At 42.1% G+C, this 27,989-nt stretch overlaps 1 protein-coding gene across 6 annotated transcripts in view; it reads left to right on the top strand.

Moving 5' to 3' along the window:
* Positions 1-27,989, top strand: part of agrn (agrin) — a 379,909-nt gene that overhangs the window by 312,812 nt on the left and 39,108 nt on the right. For all 6 annotated transcript variants that reach the window (XM_054781405.1, XM_054781230.1, XM_054781147.1 and 3 more), the window contains 5 exons: positions 8,412-8,627; positions 10,089-10,318; positions 17,708-17,842; positions 25,397-25,487; positions 25,576-25,740. In XM_054781405.1, the coding sequence (XP_054637380.1) occupies positions 8,412-8,627; positions 10,089-10,318; positions 17,708-17,842; positions 25,397-25,487; positions 25,576-25,740 (837 nt within the window). The remainder of the gene's footprint in view (positions 1-8,411; positions 8,628-10,088; positions 10,319-17,707; positions 17,843-25,396; positions 25,488-25,575; positions 25,741-27,989) is intronic.

The raw sequence follows: 27,989 nt of genomic DNA, 5'->3' as shown, positions 1-27,989 counted from the left end.
TTAATTGTTCGTTCACCACAACAAAAAGAAGGAAAAAAAAGGGATAACAACAAAAATCTATGGTGCAGGGCAAACAGTAACAAAATAGCACCACGAAGGAGGGGAACCGAACATAAAGACTGCCAAACTCCAAACGGGAGGGCTAACAGGGAGAAGCTACCGAACTGGCAGGAAGGCAATAGAAAAAAGACAGTATATACTGTATCTACCGTGTAAGGTCAAGGATGAAGACGGGCAGCAAGAATGCGTCTGGGAAGATGACGATGGCTTGTGGCGTGAGTCCATGAAGGTCAATCAAACGACGCCTTCCTGCTGCCACAGGTGTGAATATAAAGAGGCAGCTCTGATTAGGAACACCTGTGGCTCGTTCAGTAGCTTCACCCATCAAGGTGGCCCTGCAATGAGAAACACCTGAGAAACCAAATCCAAAACAAACAGAGACCAATAGGTAGCTCACCTGCAGCACCAGAGTGGTGTCACTGCAAAGCGTGACAGTATTCCCCCCTCCCAATTAAGTGGCACCCCTCGAAGGGTTACCTGGTTTGTCGGGGAATTGCTGATAAAAGTCGGCAAGAAGGGAGACGTCAAGAATAAGAGAACGAGAGACCCACGAACGTTCCTCTGGGCCGTATCCCTCCCAGTCGATAAGATACTGTACGCCCCTGCCCCGCTTCCTGGCATCCACAATAGATTTGACCGTAAATGCAGGATGGCCATCCACCAACCGAGGAGGAGGAGGAGGCACTGCTGGAGGGCTGAGCTCGCAGGAGGAGACAGGCTTCATGAGGGACACGTGGAACACCGGGTACCTCTTGAGAGATGGCGGAAGCTTCAGTCTGGCTGACACAGGGTTAACCATACGGATGACCTCAAAGGGTCCAATGAATCTGGGTGCCATCTTTTTGGATTCTCCGGCCAACGAAAGGTCCCGTGAAGACAACCAAACCTTCTGGCCAGGCTTGTATTCGGGAGCAGGCTTGCGATGTCGGTCCGCCAACCTCTGGTTCCGTTTGGCGGTGCGCATAAGTGCAGCCCGGGTGTCTCGCCACACCCGGTGGACCCGGCGCAACAGGGTGGCCACAGAAGCCACAGATGATTCTTTCTCCTGGGAGGGGAATAGGGGAGGCTGGAAGCCGTGGGCTACGTGGAATGGGGAGAGACCCGTCGAAGAGCATACCAACGTATTGTGGGCATATTCCACCCAAGGCAGATAGCGGGACCAGGAAGTGGGATGCTGGTGGCACACACACCGCAAGGCTGCTTCCAAGTCCTGGTTGGCCCTTTCAGTCTGTCCGTTTGATTGAGGATGGTACCCCGACGAAAGACTCACAGTTGCTCCAAGGGTTTTGCAAAAAGCCTTCCAGGTAGCAGCAGCAAACTGCGGGCCTCTGTCTGACACCACATCGAGCGGGATACCATGGATGCGTACCACATGCTGGACCAGAAGTTTAGCTGTTTCGAAGGAGGAGGGTAGCTTGCGGAGTGGGATGAAGTGGGCTGACTTAGAGAACCTGTCGACGAAGGTAAGGACTGTAGTGAAGCCCCTGGAAGCAGGTAGTCCGGTGACAAAGTCCATGGCTATGTGTGACCACGGACGGGAGGGGATGGGGAGTGGCTGCAGCAAGCCTGCCGCTGCTTGATTGGATGACTTGTTCCTCGCGCATACTGAACACGCGGCTACGAAACTCCTGGTGTCAGCATGCAGGGACGGCCACCAGAAGCGCTGTGACAGGAGAAACGCCGTCCGTCTGGCTCCGGGATGACAGGCGAGCTTAGAGGAGTGAGCCCATATGAGGACTTCAGATCGGAGGTTGCGAGGAACAAAGAGTCGATCAGGTGGACATCCGACAGGAGGGGGTGTGTCCTTGTTGACCTCTGCCACTCGCCTCTCCACCTCCCATTGGAGCGCTCCGAGAATCCGGTCTTTAGGTAAAATGGTCTCAGGGGGAGAAACTTCCACCGGAGGGGCGAACACCCTAGAGAGGGCATCGGGCTTCCCATTGAGAGATCCAGGACGGTAAGTGAGGACGAAATGAAATCTAGTGAGGAAGAGGGCCCAACGTGCCTGACGAGGGTTGAGGCGTTGTGCAGCACGAATATAAGAAAGGTTCCGGTGGTCTGTAAAGATGATGAATGGATGAGCCGCCCCCTCGAGCCAGTGCCTCCACTCCTGCAAGGCGAGGACGACCGCCAGGAGCTCTCTGTTACCAATGTCATAATTGCGCTCCGCAGAATTAAGGCGTCTGGAGTAGAAGGCGCAGGGGTGCAACTTTTGGTCCGAGCTAGAGCGCTGGGAGAGTACGGCCCCAACCCCTGTATCAGACGCATCCACCTCGACAAAGAAAGGGAGAGACGGGTCAGGGTGAACCAACACAGGAGCAGATGTAAAACACGACTTTAAACGCCTAAAAGCAGTGTCAGCCGCTGGGGTCCAGACAAAGGGAACCTTAGAAGATGTTAGCTTATTTAAAGGCTCTGCGACCTTGCTGAAGTTCTGTATAAAGCGCCTATAAAAGTTGGCGAACCCCAGAAACCTCTGCACAAGCTTTTTAGATGTCGGAGTCGGCCATTCGACCACCGCCTCAACTTTGGCGGGATCGGGTCTGAGTTGGCCCTTCTCCACAATAAACCCCAAGAACGGCACGGAGGAGGAATGGAATAAACATTTTTCGGCCTTGACAAACAGACGGTTGGCTAATAATCTTTGGAGCACCAAGCGAACGTGTTGATGGTGAGTAGAAACAGAGGGGGAAAAAATAAGGATATCGTCAAGATATACAAAAACAAAGCGCCCAATCATGTCCCTTAGCACATCGTTGATGAGACTCTGGAAGACGGCAGGGGCGTTAGTTAGGCCAAAGGGCATGACGCAGTACTCAAAGTGCCCCAGTGGGGTGTTGAAGGCCGTCTTCCACTCGTCACCCTGGCGAATACGTACTAAGTGATAGGCATTCCTCAAATCTAGCTTAGAGAAGATGACTGCACTGTGGAGAGGAGTAAAGGCTGAATCAAGGAGAGGAAGTGGGTACTTGTTCCGGACAGTAATATGGTTAAGGGCGCGAAAATCGATGCAGGGTCGCAACGAGCCATCCTTCTTTTTAACGAAGAAGAACCCAGCCGCCAGAGGAGAAGACGATGGACGTATGTGACCTGCCGCGAGAGAAGAGGAAATATAATCCTCGAGTGCCTTCTGTTCAGGTTGAGAGATGTTATAAAGACGACTAGAGGGAAGAGGTGCACCTGGCAACAACTCAATGGAGCAATCATAAGGCCGGTGAGGAGGAAGAGACATAGCACGATCCTTACAAAAAACTTTGTGGAGTGAGTGATATTCCTTGGGCACTAAAGTGAGGTCAGGAGGAGCCGGTGGAGGACGATTGGCGTGAGAAGCGGGTGTAGCAGCAGAGCGCAAACAGTGACTGTGACAAAGATTACTCCAATTGGTAACTTTAAGTATAGCCCAATCAATTGTGGGGCTGTGCTGTTTAAGCCATGTGAGGCCAAGGACCACCGGAGCTGAACGTGATGGGATTATCAAAAAACTAATGGTCTCCCGATGGTTACCCGCAAGGAGAAGAGTACAGGGAATAGTCTGGCTAGTAATGCTAGCAAGATGGCCACCATCAAGTGAGCGCACAGTCTTAGCAGACGGTAACAACACAGTAGGAATGTTATAATGCTTTACTAACTCACAGTCAATAAAATTATCGTCTGCTCCTGAGTCAACAAGAGCCTTTATGGATAATGCTTCTCGCCCCCATGACAGCGTACCTTCGATCTGGAGACGTCCGACCACAGTTGAGCCCTTTGAAGGTCTCTCGCTGGAGGAAGGCGATCGGCGCCCTCCAGGGCGAACCGGACAACCAGCGAGCGAGTGATCCGCCTCCCCACAGTAGAGGCACAAATGGAGGCGCAGCCGCCGGCTCCTCTCGGTCGATGACAGGCGATTGGCTCCCAGCTGCATGGGCTCGATTCCGCTGGAATCCCCCGAAGACGGTCCACTGACATCCGAAGGAGGAAGGAGGGGATCCGGAAGGGTTGATGGTGATGCCCGTTGTGGAAAGGTGGGGGTCTCCATTCGGCGTTGGAATGAGCGTTCCCGCAGCCGACCATCCAACCGAAGAGACAAAGCGATCAGCTCCTCCAATGATCTTGTCTCGTCCCGTGCTGCAAGCTCGTCCTGAAGGCGGGAGCTGAGGCTTCCTAGGTAGCTGCAGCGTAGTGCCTTCTCGTCCCAGTCGCTCTCGGCCGCGAGAATGCGGAACATGACAGAGTGGTCCGCGACAGAGGAGTTGCCCTGGCGGATGGAGAGAAGGCGCATGCCAGCCTCTCGCTCTCGCATCGGGTGGTCGAATACTTTCTTCATCTCTGTCACAAACAGGGGTAAGTTGTCACGTAGCTCTGTTTTCTTTTCGCAGATGGCCAACGCCCAACTGGCAGCGCGCCCCGAAAGGAGGCTAAGCATGTAGGCTACCCTTGCGGAGTCTGTGGCGTACGTGCTTGGTTGTTGTGCAAATATGAGGGAGCACTGGTGCACAAACAACCCGCACTGACCAAAATCACCTCCAAACCTTGCCGGGTGGGGCATGCTGGGTTCCCGGACGGAGGAACTGGGCAGCATGAAGGAGGGTGTGACTGGGACAGCATGTAAGGGCTGGTCTTCAGAGGAGGTGGCCTGGGCAAGTGTCCGGACATGAATGTCTTTAAGGAGGGTCGACATGTCTTCTAGGACTTGCTCATGGCGGCTAATAGTCTGGCCATGAGCCTTGAGTGCCAAAAAAATCTTTTCCTGCTCTGCAGGGTCCATCAGTGTGGTCGTTTGATTCTGTCACGCCGTGAACTTGGTTGGACCCAAAAAGGCAGACAGGCAGGGTGGTGTCAAAAAGGAAGTCCTTTAATTGTTCGTTCACCACAACAAAAAGAAGGAAAAAAAAGGGATAACAACAAAAATCTATGGTGCAGGGCAAACAGTAACAAAATAGCACCACGAAGGAGGGGAACCGAACATAAAGACTGCCAAACTCCAAACGGGAGGGCTAACAGGGAGAAGCTACCGAACTGGCAGGAAGGCAATAGAAAAAAGACAGTATATACTGTATCTACCGTGTAAGGTCAAGGATGAAGACGGGCAGCAAGAATGCGTCTGGGAAGATGACGATGGCTTGTGGCGTGAGTCCATGAAGGTCAATCAAACGACGCCTTCCTGCTGCCACAGGTGTGAATATAAAGAGGCAGCTCTGATTAGGAACACCTGTGGCTCGTTCAGTAGCTTCACCCATCAAGGTGGCCCTGCAATGAGAAACACCTGAGAAACCAAATCCAAAACAAACAGAGACCAATAGGTAGCTCACCTGCAGCACCAGAGTGGTGTCACTGCAAAGCGTGACAGGATTCACTTCATATTTTGCTTGATTTTTTAAATAAAGTTACGCGATGTAAGCAGTAAGACTCCACCATCACCACTTATGAAATAAAGCTAGCTTTTATGTTTTACAGTGCTCCACTTCTTTTTACACTTGTGTAATAACAATGTCATTTGCATGTCAAAAAGTAAGACGTGCGAGTGGAATTTGGGACTCACGTCACCTCCACAAATTGAAATTCCTTCATCTTGCGGCTTTGGCTTTGAGCAAAGATAAGACTAAAAACAAATAGGAGGCAGCGTTGATGATGAGGCGAGTTGCAAACAACAGCGGTGAGTAAATAAATATTGACAGGGAAGGTTATTGGATTGAATTTGCAGGTTAAAGCTGCAAAAGCAAAAGCTGTTCATAATGGTGTTTGGTGAGCAGCGTATTTATGCATATGTGCAGGAGGTCTGTGTACAATGTGTACAAGTGTCTCATACAGCTGGACTATACAGCGGCCACAACATTAAGTGCACCTGCACAATGTAATAATAATGTCGTAAAAGCCAATTTAAGAGCTATGTTAAAACCACTGAACCCTGTTCCATGAATACAGCTGCGGTATTACCACCCACAGCCCTGCAAATCCAAGAACAAATTATTGATGGAAAAAAGCAGCACATAGCTTGAATGTCAGGATTTGTCATTTATTTTCCCCCTCACAAAAGATCATTAGATGAATGGTTGAATCAAAAATAGGTTGTGAATTAATCGCCTCATTACAGTCACATTAGCAATGACAAAGATAGTTATTGTGGTAAATAACAATGCTACGCCTGGTTATTTTAGCTTAAAATAACAACTCCAATATCATTTGGGTGCTACTGTGGCTTGTAAAGAGGTGAATGGTACTGTAGCTCTGTTGTCACCATGGCAACCCCGATTCACCTACACGACTAGTTTTGTTGGACCAGCAGGACACTTTTTGTTATGTTGCGAGCATCGCTACGGTGGAGTTGTGTGGCATTGTGTTTGTACAAATGCTGACATTTGCTATTGCAAATGCTATGCATCCCAATGAGGATTTTAATTTTTTTTCAGAAAAACATGCACAAAAATGTTAATGTGGAGATACATGTTTTTCATTGGAATCTTTCTGGTTTTCAGAAAAAAGCACAAAAAAAAATCTTAATGTGGGGATGCTTTTCATGGGAATTTGTCAGTTTTTTTTTCTTTTTGTCAGAACAACAAACAAATTATTTACAAACAAATTATTTGGAAATGCCTTGAGACACATATTTTTGTTGGAATTTTGTGAACATTTGTTGTTTTGATGCAGAAAAAATGGTAGGATGTGTGTCCAAACTTTTGACTGGTAAATATGTTTTCATTGTTTGTCAGATGGCCCCACAGTGGCCAAGTAGTTAGCATGCTGGCCACACAGTCAGAAGAGCTGGAAGATCTGGAAATTTTTATGTGTGGAATTTGCATGTGCATGGGTTTTCACCGGGTACTCCAGTTTCCTCCCACATGTTCAAAAACACGCACATTAGGTTAATTGGCAACTCTAAATTCTCCATAGGTGTGAGTGTGGATGGTTGTCCTGCGTGTCCTGTTGTGTTTGCCCTGCGTTTGGCTGGCGGGGTGTGCCCCGCTTCTCACCTGGGGTCGGCTAGGATGGGCTCCAGCATACCCCCGCGACCCTAGTCAGGATTGAGCGGCATGGAAAATAAATGAATGAATGTTTGCGCCAGCTAAAAACAACAGTCATCAAATATGCAGATGAAATATTTTTAATTTGATGTCAAAACAATTAGCTAAGCAATTTCTCATTTTTGTTGAAAAAAAGAAAAGGGTACAGCCTGGACTGGTCGTCAGCCAATGGCAGGGTACATATAGACAAAGTCGCCAATTAACCTAACATGCATGTTTTTGGAAAGTGGGAGGAAACCGGAGTACCCGGAGAACATGCAAACTCCACACAGAGATGCCCAAGCAAAGACTCGAACCCAGGTCTCCCCGATCTCCTGACTGTGTGGCCAACATGCTAACCACTAGGCCACAGTGCGGCCTGTTTTTAGAAAAAAATATATTATTTTTATGAGAAAAAAACCAAAACAAAACCTATGAAAGATAATTTTTGCTGTTCTTTTGCTAAATACAAAAAAAGTATTGGGACACATTCATTTTATTGTAATATTGTTGTTTTGAATGTAAAACACTAAGAGGGTATACAGTAATCCCTTGTTTATCGTTGTTAATTGGCTCCCATCCTGACCGTGATAAGTGAATTTCCATGAAGTAGGATTCCTTCTTTATAATGGAATATTTTCATAGTTAGAGCATAGAAAACCTGTGTACGACCTTCTAAATACGTTTTTTAACATTATTAGAGCCCTCTAGACATGAAAACACCCGTATAGTCACCTTTATAATCATATTACCCAATGTAGTAGATATAATCAGAGAAAATAAGCCCTTAAAGATATAAATAAGACTCCCGCTCATGTATGTTGCAATAAATGTGTTCCCGATGTGTGAACAGGAAGTGATCTTGGGGGTTCAGAATTGAGGTTTAGCATGGTATGGGTTACGGCTGCAACAGTAGCCCGTGTTATTATTTTGATTATTATGTTTATGTTTATTTATGTTATTATTATTGTGCCTGTTGTGAGACAATTAATAAAAGCCTTTTGTACCAGCGATCAAATCTGGGGCTTGAATGTTTCACCGAACATTAAAGTAACATTACTGACACCTAGTGACCAGTGTAGAATACTACATACCACGATTTGGATGTGTCTCCTTAATGCCCTTTACTTGTATTTGAGTTCATTTAGGCATTTCTTTGCTTGAAAATGCTATTTAATTTAGGGGAAAAAAACGCTTCACGATGCATTTTTTTATTAATAGGCCATATTCAACCACGAAACAGCATCATTTATTAATTAATATATGTTTGAAAAACCGTGATAGAATAAAGACGCAAAATTGTGGCAAGGGGCGATTGTAGCAGTAACATGAAGTCTGAAAGCCACACCTGATGCATTTGTCCTTCTCTAGGTTCAACACAGGTTCAGGGACAGGCATCGTGGTCAGCAAAGTGGACGTGACTCAGGGCCCCTGGCATCAGCTAGTGGTAACCCGCAATCGTCGTAGTGCCATTCTCAGCGTGGACAACGAGCCTCATGTGGAGGGCGAGAGTCCGCGTGGGACGGACGGCCTTAACCTGGACACCGACCTTTTCATTGGAGGAGTGCCAGAAGAAATGAAACAGGAGTAAGTCTCTTTTTTTGTTACCATTTAGGAAAGTAGCAAACACAGCCCTGCTTCCTTGGTTAAAGAAAATCTTTGGCGATTGAATCGTGCACTCTTAACATCTTTTTCTGAAGCATCACATGCAATTTTCCTGTCTCTGTCCATTTTCCTAATGGATCTTGGCATTTTAATCCGCAATGGAGTCTTCATTCATATGTCTTACTTCCAAAGCCTGAGGCAATAATTGAGGAATTTGCGCTCATCTAGTGAAAAAGATCAATTTTGACATTTAGCATCGTGATTTTGACAGGGAATGTCTCTTTGAACAGGAGAAAATAATAGTATTGGACAGGTTATATTGGATGTTTATATTTAAACTAGAAGCGCATTGGTTGTAGATGACGATAAAGTATCCTGCCAGACATCTTCCGGGTTTTCTCAATAAGCAAGTAGATGACAGAACAATTCAAATGTAGTTGTACTAGCTAGTAGGGAAGCAGGTAAATTGAAGTTTCATCATCCCTTTGACAAAAACTGAATTAGGGGATACCATTTTTGGTTGGAAACACACCAAATGTCAACATCTCACACTGTTACTAAGCTCCAAAATACAGAATAATGTATTCATTTGTTGTTATTTAGCCAAAAAATCAGGAGATACTAATTTTTTGTGCGACTTTTTCAAGTGTTTTCTTTTATCCAAGAAACAACAAAAAGTCATTTTTGTAGATTTTCAAAGAGAAATATTTACATAAATATTTTTCATTGGAAGTGTTTGAGTTCTTCCTTTACTCAGAGAAATAAAACATATTTGTTGTTTTCTCAGATAACAGGAAAAAAGTAACTGGATTTTTGCAATTTTTACTCAAAGAACAAAGAAAAGTCATTCCTGTTGTTTTTCAGAAATATAAATTGAGTTACACTACCAGTCAAAAGTTTTAAAACACTCCAATTTCTCTGGAGGAAAAAGCTCCATTTTTAAGTGTTAAGATGGTCTGTCTCTCTGCCATTATTAATTCCCTTAAAATTGGAGCCTATCCCAGCTGAGTTTGGGCGTGAGGCCTCCTTTATATTGATCAAATAGAGACAAAGAATGTTTTTTCTTTTCTTTCTCTATTTGGGGGTTAAAATGGAAAAAAAAAAAAAAAGTAAAATCCCAAAACCTGTATCTACAGATTTGTTTTGTGTGTTTTTTAAAAACAGAGGAAAAAAACTTACAAAATTACAAAAAAAAAGCATTTATCGCCACATATCTGTGTTTTTAGGATAAGAATAAAATAGAAAATTACTTGAAAAAATATCAAAATCACAATCGATTTTTTAAAATAAATAAATAAATATAATTTTTTTAAACATTTTTTTTTCACATAAAAACACTTTCATTAATTCGGTGATTAAATTAAATGACCCATGAAACAATATTGGTGGTCATTACTTCCTAAAATTAAATACTGATGACTCCCCCTTCTCTGTCTTGTGCAGCGTAAGGGAGCGGACCGCTGTAGCCTCGGGTCTGATAGGCTGCATCCGACTGTTGGACGTCAACAATAGGGTGCTCAACCTACAGGAGAGCGGCGGCGACAGTCTGTACGGCAGCGGCGTGGGCGAGTGTGGCAACAACCCCTGCCTGCCCAATCCCTGCAAGAACGGTGCCACGTGTCAGGTCAAAGAGGCTGAGATGTTCCACTGCCAGTGCAGCAAAGGATTCTGGGGTAAGTTGACACTGCAACAGTGTCGCCCGTTCATTCACACACTGCAAACACTATGTACACACGTACGTACATATACTAAACGCTCATGTTCTCAGAAGAATCTGTACCAAAAGCAATGCACTGCAGTGGGTCTTCTTGGAGTTTCATGCAATTTTCACTGTTTTATTCTTGGACTTGATGAAAATAATACATCAACGGTCTAACGATAACTGCTTTGCAGTCATGCCAATTGTACAAACACTACACTTACTGTAGATACTCACAGACCAAAAGGCCAAAAGGGTTAAACAAACCAAAATATGTATATACTTTATATACATATATATATATTTTATATGGATTTGTACTTATTCCCAAAAACGCAAAGCAAATCAGCATGTTCTTCTGAGAATTTAGTGGGATTTTGTACAAAATGCAGTCCTGGCCAACAACCATTAAACTAAAAAAGGCTGTTCATCAGATGATCAAACTTTTAAGACCATACCTCAAAAAAACCTGAAATCCCTCCTCCAATAGAAATCAAATGTTCAAAAAAGGAGTCAGCCATGTGTAGCTGCACCATGCTTGTTAATCCCCTCAAAAATTGGTTTGGGCATGCTTGATGCCAGAGTTTCCAGGAGGTTTGTGGGAATGTTGTCCAGGTGGTGAAGATGGGAGAACAACAACTATGTGGAACTGATTTTTGTAAATCTCCCTTGCCATCCATCCCAAAATGTTCTCAAATGGATTTAGATAAGGGGAACATGCAGGATGGTCCAAAAGAGTGAGGTTATTCCTCTGAAAGAAGTCCTTTGTCAGGCAAGCATTGTGAACTGCAACGTTGTCCTGTTGAAAAACCCAGTCATTACCACACAGACGAGGGCCTTCAGTCATGAGGGATGCCCCCTACAACATCTCCACATAGACAACTACCGTTTGACACCCCTGCACAACCTGAAGCTCCATTGTAAGGAAAAAGCACCCCAGGTCATGATGGTACTCCCTCCACTGTGCCGTGTGGAAAACATCTCAGGTGGGATCTCCTTGTCATGCCAGTAATGTTGGTTGCATTTTTTTCTCATCAGTGTTCCACCTTTCAATGTACCATGGTTTGTGCTCTGTAAATTCCAATCGGGCAATTTTGTGGCGTTGAAGGAGACAAGGCCTTTGAAGACGTATTTTATTTTTAAAACCCTTCTCTCTCGGATGCTGTCTGGTGGTTATTGGACTGCACTTGGCACAAGTAACAACTTTCATTTGGTCCGAGGATCGTCCTGTGTCTTGACCGACAGCCAATCAGATCATCTGGCTCAGGGCCAGTGACATTTTTTTGGGTTTAGACTTCACTTTTCTGTTCCTGATGCGGATGCTGAGTTTGGAACTGCCAGGCAGGAGGCCTAGAGGAAGACCAAAGAGGAGGTTTATGGATGTAGTGAAAGAGGACATGAAGGTAGTTGGTGTGAGAGAAGAGGATGCAGAAGACGGGGTTAGATGGAGGCAATTGATTCGCTGTGGCAACCCCTGAAGGGAAAAGCCGAAAGGAAAAGAAGAAGACTTGACTTTTCTGTTCCATAACCCTTAGAATTTTTGAAAAAGTTTCAAATGACTGTCTTACTGCATCCAACCTTAGCAACAATGGCACGCTGCGGAGACCTTGCTTATGCAGATCAACAATCCAACCGCGTTCCAAGAGAAAAAGCTTTTTTGCCTTTGCCATCAAGAGGTCATGACAGTGTGAATACCTGACAGAAAATGACATTGAATCCACATTTTTGGCAAAATTGTGGCTTTTAAAGGCTGTGGTCTTAAACGTTTGATCAGCTGATAGAACAGCCTATTTCACTTTAATGCTTGTTTGCAATAAATTGCTTACTCAAATTTTTTTTGTCTCACTCCCATTTTTTCTTTTTGCATTTTGAAGCTCTACTTCCAGCCTCCTTAAGATCCAACAGTGCAAAACGCAAATTGTTGCAATTTTTCAACTGAGCTCCAAATTTTGATCAGGAGTGTAAATGTAGAAAAAAAAAAATGTAAACATATAAACGTATTTGTATTTTTTACAAAAAATGTTTCAAAATATTAATATTATGCGATCAGTATTATTAAGACATTCTGAGTGGCAAATAATGCTATTAAAATAACATGAAGGCAACACAACAAATTTGTGTGTTCTCATGAATATGTAGTGGGATTTTGTAGAAAATGAACCCCCTGTAATTAATAGAAAACCGGACATGTATTATTCGTGGCATGTATTTATTATTATTACTATTATATTATTATTACTAAATAAATGTAAATAAAAGTGTTATTGATCTTTTACACTATTATTTATTATATTATTATTTCAATTTTTTATTAATTATATGTATTTTTTTTACCTAAATTAAGCATTTTGAAGAATAAAAATGGCCAAATGAACTAAAATAAAATGTTTTAAAGAAGGGGGACCGGAGGGTGTGTTCAGCTATCGTGGGATCACACTTCTCAGCCTTCCCGGAAAGGTCTATTTAGGAGTTCTGGAGAGGAATTCATTTTTTAAATCTTTTTTTTTTTAATTATCATGTTATCATAACAATGTAGTGTGAATTTGTACAAAGATAATCCACTATAATTAATAACATATATTTTAAATGTAGTGTTATTAATAAATACATGTACTTATAATTGCATTACTTTGTTATATTTTTGGTTATAAAAGAAAGAATGCTATGAAGGGAACCCATGCATCAATAATGTTTGCTGGCAAATAGTCCCCCGAATGTAAGACAGTCCTTAACTTTTGCTAAGATTGCAGGCAAAATCCTCCTGAGAACACATTGACAGTTTTGATTCACTGAAGAGTTTCCTGGACAAATCCCAGACTAGCCTAATTTGATATTGCCTCCCGTCCAGTGGTGCTGTTTGCTGTTTGTGAACGCCATCAAATGCTTGAGTCCAACACAGAAATTGAAGATTAAATGTTGAGACTTGGACAGAAAATGTCCACCAAATGCTCAGTAATTGGCCTTTGGCCTATCTCTCCTTCCATATCCCCTTCTTGTTGTTTCTCTGCCCGCAGCAGCTTCCAGCTAACAAGCATCTCAAAGACAACACAGTTAAGAGCAGACAGCAGTGCAGCCTAATCATGCGTGGTCCCCCTCGATGCTTGCACAAAGTTTTGGCCAGAACCAAGTTAATTGTCAGAGTAAACTTTTGTGCCTTGTTCTAAAAAGGGCTTAATTACTCCCACATGGGGTACACAGGTTTTCTGTGAAGAGAGCACCTTTGTGCTGACAAGGTCCAATAACGCACCACTGAACAATATGTGTGACAGCAAGGGGTGTAACCGTACGTGTAACGGTACATACCTCGGTTTTACAGAAAAACTGCACTTTTTTTGGAATTTTGCCCATCATCCACAGTCCTTATGTGAAACATGACCACACATCTTTCCCTTTTCTGTGTGTTCTAAAGAGAGAAAAACTGCTAGTATGTGGGAGCTAACAATGCACATAACGGGACACACCTGTTTCAACCTGTATATAAACCAAGCTACAGCAACATTGTTATTGTAACAGCTAACACAAAGAACCTTTTTTTTTTGGCTGAGTGACGCTGCGCCTCATGCCACTACACTACCAAGAGGAAAAGGTCCACTCCAAAACAATGCGATAGGACACCAATGGGAAACAAGAACAAGCATATGAACAACTATAAATAGACAACTAAATTATCTGTGAAGTATTCAATGTTTTGTAAGTACACAGCAAGATGGACTGTGTATATAGCTGCGATATCATGCACTGTGTGCTCCATGTATCAGAATCAATATCACGGTGACTTAGGCTGAATCCCAATCCTACCCCTTAGCCCTTCCCCTTGTCTTAGGGACACCGTTTCTCATTACGTCATCACCCTTCACCACTTGCTGGTTGTGACATAGGCAGATGAGATAATTAAATGTTTCATAATAAATGTTTCCTACCATAAAGTAAGGCGCATACATTTCTACATTATTTTGATGCTATATAGCCTACCTTTTTTAATAAAAGGCACACATCTTACAAACTGTGACATTTATTGCAGCAGCTTAGCAACCAGCACTGTAACAATATTTCTACAAATGGAATGGAATATACTTAAGAAACAATATAACAAACTTCATCAACAAATGTATAAACCTTATCAAGCATAATTTCACGATTTATAAACCTCCCAGTTTTGGCCTTGCTCTCATCCTGTCATTGTCATTCTCCCTCAGATTCTTTTGTAAGAAAGTTCGGAATGTCATTTTGTTGCATGTGACTTTTCCATACAGGGATTGCAGCTTTTGAATGGTCCTAGTGTAGCACAGGGCTGACTTCCGTTGGCGCAGCATCATCTCCTGCAGAAATGACACCAATGCATGATTGATGAGCTACAGCTATTAACTCATTGTAAATACAATAATAATAGTAATAGTAGTGTAGTAATAGTGTGCTGAAAACAGATATATACTGTAATAATGGTTAAAAAAGTAGATGGGACAATATTAGATTCAAAAGTGGAATAAAGTTTGATAATGTGATGTGCTGTCCACATATATCTGTTATTTATCTCACTTCCTGACCATCCATACTGTTTGATGAATACAATAGTATTCAAGCAGGAGACTTTAAGGACGGAAGTCTTCTGCTTGGCGCTATCGCTAGCCAAAGGCTGGGCTGCACTGTACAGTGGAACGCGTTTAAGTCAAACCATTTATGTCGACAACCCGTCTAAATTGACCAACTAGTCCATTCCCGGGCCACCGTGTTCTTATCCTTATAAAGTGCCCGCTTAATTTGACGTCAGCATACATGGTTGACCACTTTTGTCAACGAAAAAGTTTAGATCGAAAGGGGTCATTTCCGTTGAATATCTGTTTATGTCGACACGTAGTTTTTTCAACTGTATCATTATTACATGCGTGTTTTTGCAAAAGTAGATTTGTGGTTATGTTAACATCAATAAAAACTCAATCAGAACTCTGTACACCTCTGTACTGTACCCAACTTTCTATACTGAAAAATCAGAGTACGAATACATGTACTGTTACAACCCTAGTACACAGCAAATTCAATAGGCTTAAATGGACTTGGTAGGAGTTCATTTGAACACTTTGAAAGTGTCCCATGGGGTCCACTCAACAAAGTGATATTTTAACACTTTTGAAAATGTTGCCATTTTTAACTATTTATATAGTCCAAATTTAAAACTCGGGGCCGCACGGTGGTCTAGTGGTTAGCACGTTGGCCAACACAGTAACAGCCTGGGTTCGATTCTCCCTTGGGCATTTCTGTGTGGAGTTTGCATGTTCTCCCCGTGTGCACGTGGGTTTTCTCCGGGTGCTCCGGCTTCCTCCCACATTCCAAAAACATGCATGTTATGTTAATTGGAGACTCTAAATTGTCCATAGGTATGAATGTGAGTGTTTGTCTATATGTGCCCTGCCATTGGCTGGCGACCAGTCCAGGGTGTACCCCGCCTGTCGCCCAAAGTCAGCTGGGATAGGCTCCAGCATGCCCCCGCGGCCCTAATGAGGAGAAGCGGTATAGAAAATGGATGGATGGAAATTTAAAACTCATCAACACTGACCAGGGTCACACTTTTTTAACACTAGTTTATTCTCTAGAGTCATTTATGACCTCTTACGGTGTCATTTAATGACTCTAAAAGGAGTTGCAACATGAACACTATAGATGTGTTAATATACTACTGTACAATTATTAGAAGTCCACAATCTGAGACACACAAATTGTTGGCTTTATACTTTTTTTTTTTTTTAAATGATCAGGCAGTAGCTGAAATGACATAATGTGTGACGTTCTGCAGGACAGGAGCGAGCGTCCCCTGTCCTGCGCTCTTATTTTGGTGGGCTGTGCCTTCTCCGGGGAGGACGAGGCAGCCGCTTCTCGTCTGGTGGCCGCGCACCTGCGGCCAATTAACATTTGTGGCGGGTAAAAGGCCAGCGCGGTCGAATGTGCGGCGCTGGTTCATTATTATTGTCTTTGTTATCCGTGTTTCTCGTCTCCAAGTCAGTGCTGTAACTTAAACAATTTACTTACCTGGACTACTTGCACCTTTTGTCACAGAGCCTTTCCTCTGTCGCCTTTTGTTTCTCCTGTTTATATAATTAAAGTACCCTTACTTTTTGCACTCCGTGGCTTCGTCTCTGCATATTGGGGGTCAAGCATTCTACAGCTTCTACTCGTGCCTGACGTTCCGTGACATAATGTCCTCTTTGATAATTCAAGCACAGCTTATCAAATGGTCTGAAATGAGTCAGTTCATGTACACAGGACAGAAAACTCATCTATTTGGTCGTCTGTGCAGTACGCATTAAAGTCACTCGCGGTACATTGTTTGTACATTACGGGCTATTATGACAGAACATTTTTGTGTATTATATCACAAATCTTTTTGAACACATGTAAATCAGATACAGATCAGAACAAATCAGAACAAATCAGAACAAACTAACAGGGAACTCCGTACCATCATTTCTCACCCAGTTGGTACTTGACACACTTAAAGAGCCAAGCTCCTCCCCACCTTTCAAGTTTCAGATTGTTTTTGATGTTGTATGGTTTCCATTACTCAGGTGTTTCATCACATCGTATTACGAGATGCAATCAACACAGTTAGCTGATTCACAAGATAACCCGCAACCTAAAATGAATGCTATTAGACATACAGCTATTAGGCTGTAACTCTCAGGTGCTAAATGGAGTGTGCAAGTGTTGAATGTCTTTATTGTGACACTAACGAGCTGTGATCAATTTCAACACTCCATTTTAATGACAACAATTTCATGATAGCGTTAAAATGAACATTTTAAAGAATATGCAGAGTTAGATCAAACTTCAAACAGAGTCAGACTGACACTTTCATTTCAAGATTCCCATTACTATCAAAAAATGAACACTCCTCAATTTGCTGTGTATAGCGTTAAATATGAGATGAGAAAAGGCTTTTTCCTTGGACAAGTTTTTCACTGCCTCCATCACCAAAGTTCTTGCTCAGTTGGCTTTTTAGTCTAAGAGCTAACGTTTCTGGACCTGCTCCTTGAGAACACTTTTCGAATTATGATTAACAGGAGACAAGCTTTGCTTTAGGGAAGAACTGTGATTAAAAGAAAACACAAAAAGAGAAGAGAGAGTGTAAAAATGTCAAGACAAACCCTGTGAGCTCAGCAAGGATGAAGCTCATTAAAGTGCTTCCTCACCACAGGGCTTTTGACCACTGAAGTAATGGCGAGGCCAAAGTATCACCCAGCAGCCATTGGGGCACTGAACCAGAAACATGGTCGTCTCCTGTTTAATTTACAAATGCTATTAGAACATGACCTCCCTTACAGAGAAAGCCTATGTGTTGTGTTACATTGTCTGTTTGCATATCTCTCTCTAGGTCCAACTTGTGCTGATGTCCATGACCCGTGTGAGCCCAACAGATGCCACCCGTCCTCCCAATGCCAGGCGCTCCCCGAGGGAGGCTACAAGTGCGAATGCCCTATGGGACGTGAAGGGAGGCACTGCGAGAGAGGTAATCCGACGTCATTGTAAGATTGTATTTTTTTTCTCTGAGAAAAAAAGTCTGTAAAAGACATGTTGTCTTTATATTTGTTGTTGAGAGATTTATATATACCTGTATGTCATCAAACGACTTGTCCTCCAAGCAAGTCATAGCTTTTCTTCCTGTCACTCACACACACAATAGTGTCTCAAAGGTTGTTAGCAAGTTAGCAAACAGAGGAAGAGTAATGGGCGCCACACACGGGAGGTCACAAACACCTGCGATTGGTCAAACTCATCGCCACTGTGTAGCAAACCCTGCACACGGGAGGCGACAAACGGCTGTGACCAGGGAATTTGGGGGTATCAAAGTATTTCAAAGGAGGAGTGGCGGCCAGTGTTGATCAAGTAGTCTTGCTAGTACCGAATTTTGCTAGTATTGAAGATAAACTTACATAAATGTCCATTTAAGTGAATGTAAACTTACCCGATATGTTTACTCTAGCACCAACGGGTTCCCATGCCGCTGTTTTTTTCATTATATCTCTATATTCTTTTTTAGAAATGTCAAATAGCTCCGGGAAATCTGCCATGGCAAGTATTACTTTCTCCTCCATGTTTACCTGCGAGAGCGTATTGATTAGCATCCTGTCTGTTCATTGGTCTATCAATGAAACTCCCGCTGATTAGTCGTTGTCTGAGCGACAGCGATGAAAAGCTGAACATTTTTCAGCTTTCTGGGATCGCATCGCAATCCGCTTGGCTGGACGGTGATAATCGCCCTATCGTGCAGCTTCTTTTGAAAATGAATGGGGTAGAGGTGACGTTGCCTCCCGTGTGTGGCGCCCATTATGATTCTAATTTTGAGATAATAGCGATCAGTGATCTGTACAGTTACTAAGGTTTTATGATGGCCACAGTTTGACCCTAGTATGGATTGCAGTGGAACCCACTTAAGTCAACCCCATATGGACCAGCTCATCAAGTCCCGGTCCACCGTGTTCTTCTTAGTACAAAAAAGTGCACGCTTAAGTCGACGCTGACCGCTTTTGTTCGCCTAAAATTTGAGACCCAAAGGGATAGTTTTTATGAAAATAGGCCAGTTTATGTTGACATGTGTTATAGTGTTGTTAACTTCATCAATATCGCAAGCAGTGTGAAACCACAACATAACAACTGTGTAGTTACACAGCATGCACCAGTGACTTCCTGTTCAGCGAATAGTAAATATTCAATTCAAGATTCAAGAGTTTTATTGTCAAATGCATGGTAAAACAGGCAGTTATACTATGCAATGAAATGTTTATTCTGTTCACTGTCCCAAGAAAAGAAAGAAAACACAAGCAAGAATCAGAACATAAGAAACATAAATACCAGTAAATTAAGCAACAACAACAGAAGAGACATTAATACAGATAAATAAATAATAAAGTGCTATGAGTGTGTGCGTGTGTTGCGTGCAGCGCGTGTAAGTGCTTTGTTGAGAATATAAAAGCATGGCACTATTTACTTGGATTCTACCACAGCAACTAACAAAATGCACCCAATTCATTTTTTTTTTTATTGTTAACACCAGAAGAAAGAGAAGCATATGTACGAATGCTTTATTGTCATTGTAACCAAGACATACAATGAAATTCCCGCAGCAGCTTTGTTAGATAAGAGTATGAAATACCATATGAAAACAGAAGACTAAAACAGGGGTCGCCAACCCGTCAATCGTGAGCTACTAGTCGATCTTTGGGACTTTGCCAGTTGATGGCAAGAACATTTTGAAAAAAATGTATTAACATATAAGCGCCCTCACCTATCAGAGAGCACCACTGAACATGGTCGTATGCCTCGCTGCTGTCCAGGCAGCAATCCACGACCCCAAACAAGGAGCGCAGTCCCCAAAACCCGGACATAGGTACACTAGTACTGTACACCGGCTCGCCTCGTAAACCGACTCGCCCCACCCCGCGCTAGCGAAAAGGTCGAGCAAGAGAGGGAGGAAGTGACACACAACAGTAATTATTGTGCGTTAATAGGGCTCAAAGTCTGCCTTTGCTACCTCAAAGTTAAGGCACAAACATAACTCCATAGACGTGCACATCCCCAAAAAATCTTTGAGCCACGATTACGCCGCTCGTTAAGGGGCTGACTGTTGTAGAGCATTAACCAGCCCCTCTCTCCTCAATCTGCATCTCTCTTCCACTACACTGAGCCAACAAACCAAATACGGTAGTTGTGGTTTGCTCATGAAGCCGACGGCACAAAAGTAGGGGTGTAGGGGTGCGCAACGTGCGGCTCAGGGGCCATCTGCGGCCTGTGGCCGCACAAATGGAGGTAAATCATGTCAGCAGACAAAAATCTTTTGTTGTCACCCAGTCTCCTTATGTCTGTGATCAAAGTCACAAGTAAATGTGCAAGCAACGGCTAGTTTCGGTTGCACTTATGTTGACATAACGTTAGGATGAATAAAGGTTTTACATCAGGTCAGTAATCCCAAATAGCACTGAGTAAAATCTCCTAAACTTTGTTCCGAATGTGTGAACCTAATAATGTGACACTAATTCTCCTACAGGCCTATTTACCTGAACACTCCTTGTCTTTCTAAGTGTTGTCGGTGCAGTTCTCAGGGGTTTTGTCCGCCTGGCTGCTGCTTTTTTATCTCGAAGTGTGCCCGCCTGTCTGGGTGGCTGACTGACGCCGCCATTAATCACGGCAGTCGTCGGAGGACTGATGCGATTATTCATCTCATTGATTCCTGTGTTAAAAGAATAAATAAATAAATAAATCAAAAATGGCCTTTTGGAACGAGGGAGACTGTCGATAGCACGGCATCGATTTTAGCTTCACCTCCATCTGTTTGATTTGCTTCACCCACTAAGGGGGACTCATGCTATTCTTGTTTGCTTTTTTGTGGATATTCCCAGTGGGTTTGAGGTTCCAGGGTTCATGCCACTCTTTAGATAATATGTTAGCTGGTGCACTGCCTTTGGCCTTGGTCACAAACCGCCGTGTGTGTTTTTAGTCCGTACATTTTTTGTGAAGGTCACGGCCGCCACGTTTTTCAGAAAATGTGGGGAAGGAGTGGCAAGAGCAAAGCGGGAGCATGTCACTCGCACGTTGCGCACATGGTAAGTGCAGCGTACTTGCAACGTACTTGATGTTGGAAGTTAAACACACAGTTTTGTGTGTCTGTAGCTTTAATGCTAATGAGCAGTGTTTGTACATGCCTGACTCAGACAGCGTGTGTGTCTCCAAGAAGCTCTATGGTGCACTTTATCCACTTTTTACATTTTACGCTGGAACTCTTCACTTGTCCAATGTAATAGATGTCATATATGACATACAACAATGTTAAATTAAGGTGTGGGACAGGAGGACACAAACGGACACCATACTGAGCTACAATGCTAACATTACACTCACATTTTAATAGCAACATCATGGTTGGTTAGCCTATTTGCTGAAGAAAAACAAAATGATCAAACTTCTAGCTCCCAGATCTGTAGATGACTGGCGTAAAGTTGGCAGAGCTTTTTTTTTAAGATGTGTATCAAAGCCTGCTTTTGTTTTTCTTCTTCTTCTCCACAAAGCTGTCAACGTGAAGTGGGTGGTGGGGAGCTCAGAGGCGGTAACATGTTCATGAGGAACAAAGATTTTCCTTTATGTCAGGGGTCGCCAACCCGTCGATCATGAGCCACTAATCCATGTTTGGGACTTTGCCGGTCGTTCGCGAGAACATTTTGAAAAAAAATTATTATCACATGAGTGCCGTCACTTCCCGGAGAGCGACCAACAGGCACCCATTTTGTCCAATGAACACGGCCATACGCCTCGCCGCTGTCCAGGCAGCAACCCGCAATCCCCAGCAAGGAGCCCAGCCCCCAAAACCGGCCGGAGATCTTGTGCAGGTTCACGGCTGAGACCAGGGATATTTGTCTCAAAAAGGTTGGTGACCACTGCTTTATGACGCCATGAAAACTGCAACTTCAAAAGTGCTACTTGGAGACACATGGACAAACACAGCTCATTAAAGCTTCAGACACATAAAACAGCGTCTTCCCAGTAGTGCTTACTAAAAGCACTTTTAAACGGTCTAAATTCCAGCATCAAAGCTAGATTTTGGACAACACACTTCTAATACACTATTATGGGATCTCTGAGACTCTGGAAATAGGTGAACAATAGTATAATAAGGGACATTAATCTTAATCACTTTAAGATGTGTAGTGAAGCCTCCGTGAAGTGGGGGGTGTATACACGGGGCGGGCTCATCGTGTTAGGAGCAGGTCCGAGGTGGTATCATGTCCATGATGCAGGAGCTTGTTCTTTCATGGATTGCCGCAATTTCAAAAACAAGTGTTCAGCGCCTCTTCTCTCATTGGTAGAGCAAACAAATGGTAGATGATAGATTTTTCTCACGTTTGGTGCTCATAAACAGGCTCTTGGGACACATACTGTAAGAGCATCATTAAAAAGTCCACTTTGCATCGTTTAAAGAATAATCCTATGACTCTGAGATAGAAAAGCCCAAATTGAATGTTCCACATGAAGAAGCAGGATCTCAGCAGTATAATATTCACCTTTAATAGGATTCAAATGGTGCTGTATGTCTTTTCCCCCTGCAATGTGTCAATCATAGTCTGGGAATGAAAGAATACAACCAAATAAGGGCTCTCCCCTCTTCTGGCTTAAATCACAATCAGCAGCTATTAATAGAGTCAATCAGTTTAGTGCGTGATGGTTGTCTGTGAAAGTTTCCAGCTGGTGTGCGTCATCATGATTCAGTCTACAACAATCTAATTAGCTTTCTAATCTCCACCCGCCTGACTCAAACACGCTTACTAATTCCAGCCCGTTACCAATTTAAAGCGCCCTCGCCATCCTGACGCTGTTGAGCGTGTGGGTGCATCACATTGCACCAAACATGCTGGTGGCTTTTAATTGCTTAGTTAATGTCAAGACGCTTCTTCTTCTTTTGTTGTCTTTGCCAGGAATGGGGCATCCTACACACATCCTACAAAGTCAAAAAAGAAAAATAGAAAAAAAAAAAAGGAAAAAATTGGTTTAAAGCTGCCTGAGTTTCTCAATATTTTGAGAATAAAAGTGCTACGATTACATTTCTTAATTACAGAAAGTGATATTTATTGTGTGACTAAAATTGTGCACTTTGTATGTGTAAGATTACAAAAATATAGTCATACAATTAAAGAAAAATTGGAATGTTATGATTAATATGGGAACAAAATTTGATATGAATTACTCTTATCCTGTATAGGTATAGGTGTTTTTCTTTTGTGTCACCTGCATTATGATAAAGGTAAAAGGTCTTAACTTGACTTTTATTGTAAAGTAAAGTTACACAGTCGTCCCTTATTTATCGCGGTTAATTGGTCCCAGACCCGACCATGACAAGTGAATTTTCATGAAGTCAGATTCTTTCTTCCTATTTTCTATTTTCGTAGTTAGAGCAGAGAAAACCATTTTATGACCTTCTAAATACGTTTTTAACATTATTAGAGCCCTCTAGACATGAAACAACACCCCATAGTGACCTTTCTACTCGTATTACCCAATATAGTAAACATAATAACAGAAAATAACCCATTTAAAACATGAGCTCGTGTGTGATGTTTTTTTGACTAAAGGTCATATTCAACCACAAAACAGCGATCATTTATTAATGAATTAATACATTTTTGAAAATGCCACGTGGGTATATACACTCCTGATCAAAATGTCAAGACCAGTTGAAAAATTGCAAGAATATAAATTTTGCACTTTTGGATCATAAAGGAACACTGCACTTTTTTTGGAACTGTGCCCATCTTCCACAGTCCTTATGTGAGACATGAACACATGTCTTTCTCTTTTCTCTGCGTTCTAAAGATATAAGGTATAAGGATTGTGGATGATGGCCAAATTCCCCAAAAATGCAAGTTTCCTTTAAGGAGGTTCTAAGTAGAGCTTCAAAATGCAATAAAAGAAATGGGAGTGATACCAAAAAAATACATTTTACATAAGCAATTTATTGCAAACTGTCATTACATTAAAATAGGCTGTTCATCATCTGACCATAGCTAAAAAAAAAAAAAGAAACCCCCAAAAATATAAATTAAATGTTCAAAAAAGGTGTCAGTAATGCTGTGCCATTTTTTGTTAATCACCTCATAAATTTGCTGCATGCTTGATGCCAGTGTTTCCGGGAGGCTAGCGGGAATGTTGCTCCAGGTGGTGAAGGTGGCTTCACAGAGGGCATCCACTGTAATCTGGAACCGATGTCCATTTTTGTAAATTTCCCCAAATGTTCTCAGTTGGATTGAGGTCAGGGGAACACGCAGGATGATTCCAAAAGGGTGAGCTTATTCCTCTGGAAAAAGTCCTTTGTCAGGCAGGCATTGTGAACTGCAGCATTGTCCTGTTGAAAAACCCAGTCATTACCACGCAGACGAGGGCCTTCACTCATGAGAGATTCCCACCTGCGATGTGGGAAACATCTCAGGTGGGATGTCCTTGTCATGCCAGTAACGTTGGAAGCCATCAGGACCATCAAGGTTACATTTTTTCTCATCAGAGAATAAAACTTTCTTCCCCTTTTCAATATCCCATGTTTGGTGCTGTCGTGCATATTACAAACAGGCAATTTTGTGGCGTTGAATTATTGGACCGTGTTCAAAGAGAAAAAGCTTTTTTGCCTTTGACATCAAGAGATCATGAATACCTGACAGAAAATTACATTGAATTTTTGCAAATATTTTGGCTTTTACCGGCTGTGATCTTAAGCTTTTGATGTTTTTGTCTCACTCCCATTTCTTCTTTTTGCATTTTGAAGCTCTACTTAGAACCTCCTTAAGATTCAACAGTACAAAATTTAACTTCTTACAATTTTTGAACTGGTCTGGTTTTGAACGGGAGTTTGTATATTAAATATATAGTGTATTAAGTAGGGGCGTTGCGAGATCTTGTCATAAAACGTGACGAGATTTACTGTTTGGAGAAAAGCTGTATTGTGAGAACAACAATATGTAACAATATGTAGTATGTTGATTTTATTATAATTTGTTTTATTATAACTATCAAAGGACAGCTGGACAGCCCAGACATAAATAGACAAAAACAAGTAGACAAGAGAAAAACAGTGAGCTGTATTATTTGTATTGTTATTATTATTTGATTATTATTATATATTAGCATAACAGTGGTTTATTTGCTCTCAAAAATGTTGACAATAATACATTTGAGCATCAGTTTGTGGGACAATAAACATTTCAAAATGCACCTGCATTGTTTTTTGACTCAGTTACATTAAAAAGTTTGTCCAGTCATATTTTTTTCATTCTACTTTTCTTAAAATTAATGTTAAGATCTCATCTAGCCTCGTGGACCCAATCTCATGCATCATCTCGTCTTGTGAGTTAGGTGTCTCATGACACTCGTAGTATTAAGGGTCAGACGATGTAATATTTAATTTAGATCTGATCCAGATTGCACATTTGGAAGCAATTTAAATGGAATAGAATGGATCATGAAATTAACATTCATCACTTAACATCAAAACCTAACCATTCCACTGATGACACTTATATGCTTCCAGTGGCTGAGAGGAAAGGAGCTTACATGCCGTTATTTAATGGAGACTCCTACCTGGAGTTGAAGGGTCTGCATCTTTACGGCCATGATCTACGGTAATTCACCAACTCATGTCAACAAGCCACTGTAGTTCCAAGTAAAAGTACCTGTTTGACCTCTGCATCTATTTTTTTTTGTCTGTAGCCAAAAAGTCAGCATGACTGTGGTTCTCATGGCCAACAACTCCAACGGTATGATCTTCTACAATGGGCAGAAATCAGACGGAAAAGGAGACTTCATCTCGTTGTCACTCAATGAAGGCTTCCTTGAGTTCCGCTACGACCTGGGCAAAGGGCCTGCAACCATCAGGTTAGCAGTTGGAGTGTTTGCGAGTTTTCTTTTTGTAAATGTCACTTGTCGATTTTGCCCATATAACACTGACAGGAGCAAAGGAAATTGGAGGTTAATAGCAATGCAATTACACAATAGATTATAGTGGCGCAGAGTTGCAGTAAATACAGCAAGTGTTGTTTTTGCACCACACATACCATTTGAAAATGTGTCTAAACACACATTTTACACATTTTCTTGGGAAACCCGAGGATTATGTTGAATTGTTTTGCATGTTTAGTTTTTTTGTATTTTATTTAGCCGGGCCTGTGCCAAGGGGTTTTTGTTTGTTATCACACCTTTTTCACATGTTTCTGGGAAACCTGATGATTATTTCTTATTTATTTTATTTTATTTCTTTAGGTTTTTGTTTTCTTGTATTTATCAGGTCTGTGTCACAGTGTTTTTCTTTTTGTTACCACACATTTTTCACTCGTTTCCTAATTCCTAATTAGGTTGGGATACCTAATATTGTAGATATCTTTTATATATGGTGCTACCTCCTGCTCTGTTGAGTGCAGACATGTCTCTGCTTGTTCCTGCTTTCTTCTTCTGCGTACTGCTTTATTTGCTTTTAAATCATTCTACTTTTTTTCCACAAGTCTTAGATATGATTTTGATTCTTTTCTATTAAATGAACCAAGACTTTTTGAATACTTTTTATAGTTTTTACAATATCTGATGAGCCAGCAACTTTAACCTTCTCAACATCCCGGAGGAGTAATTTAACCAAAGTCTCCCTGTGAAAGCTGTCGGATATATGGGCAAGAAGTTGGTTCCCTACAAGAAAAGATTTTTGTGTTAGAAGCCAAAAAAGGACTACATGAAATGTTCCCAATGGAATCCAGTGGTATAAAGTAGGAATGCTCCGATCGGCCACCAATCAATATTGGCCGATTTTTGTAAAAAAAAAAAAAAAAAAAAAAAAAAAAAACGTGAACGGCGTATGCCAATACATGCCTTTCAAAGCCGGTCACAAAAAACGATCATCGTGCGGTGGCAGATCCTACATGTCTGCTGTGTCACGTAAGGTTGCAAACCAAATTACGTGTCTCGTATTGAGCTTGACACAGGCTACGCCAACTATTCTTGCATGATTGTTTACACGTTTTGCCTCGCTGTCACTGGCTGTACTCCAGCCAGTGTTGGTGCATTTGGGTCCTTCCAAGCGCGATATAGCTAGACTTGTCCACGTAGCTTCCGGTCGTCTTACTCCAAATGTGACTTTTTACCACAGTGACATTTTGTTTTTCAAACAAACAAGCAATGTGATTAGTTTGGAACTCGTGTTTGTCCTACGGGGAAGCCTCAAGTGGATATCATGTTCATGGAGTACGTACTAACCTTTTCAAGTGTCACTGAACAATTTCACTCTCTTGTTGTCATTATACTAATTGTGTCTTGTCCTCAAAACACAATTTGTGTGTGTTTTTTTAATGAACATAAACACACAGTGTGTCCAGCCGTATGATGGTGATACTACGACAGGGGTCTCCTATCTTGTCAGCTGATTTTAAGTAGCTCAAAGGGTCAAACAATATTTGCTTCAATTCCTCATAGTTTTTTAATTATAACTGTTGAAGACTTTATGCCTTTATATGATGACAAATGACCACAAAATAGCATAAAGACGACAGCCACACTGTTGGAGTGGAGATCTGCTTGGTAAATGAAGTAGCGTACAATTTAAATGTTGCCAGTCATAAATAAAACACAAATAGTTGACAGCTCTGATAGCGATGAAAGTTGGACCTAGAACCTGGACACTGAATTTATTCTCTTTTAAGGTGAGCAGGACAGATTTCTATTTAATAAATATACATATCATTTTATTTTGTTAATTTGTTATCTTGAGCTAAAAAAGAAGTGTTGAACAGTTTATGTCCAATGTATTCGTATTACCCAGAATAAAGCTAACAAACAAACAGATTTTTACCACTGTCAGAGCTAAATGTGACTGTGACAAACAGAGAAAACTAAAATCAGTGTGCATAACAGACACCATGAACTCAGCACAATGCGGCAGATGGATGATGATGCCAAATTCCAAGGTCAAAGATACACTGGTGCTTGGAGAAGGAGCCATATCTAATATAAACATAAATAGAATAGCTACTTGCAGCTATCCAAGTGCCACTGTCTGACATCACGAAACTGCTACCTGAGGAACTAGCAAAACGGCAAATGGTGAAACAGCTGATTTTGCACATGGGTGCAGTGGATGGCAA

The sequence above is a fragment of the Dunckerocampus dactyliophorus genome, chromosome 1 (genome assembly GCF_027744805.1).
Source record: "Dunckerocampus dactyliophorus isolate RoL2022-P2 chromosome 1, RoL_Ddac_1.1, whole genome shotgun sequence".
NCBI classification, from domain to species: Eukaryota; Metazoa; Chordata; class Actinopteri; order Syngnathiformes; family Syngnathidae; genus Dunckerocampus; species Dunckerocampus dactyliophorus.
Note: the sequence above shows the minus strand (reverse complement) of the source record. Positions and strands in the feature narration are given on the sequence as shown.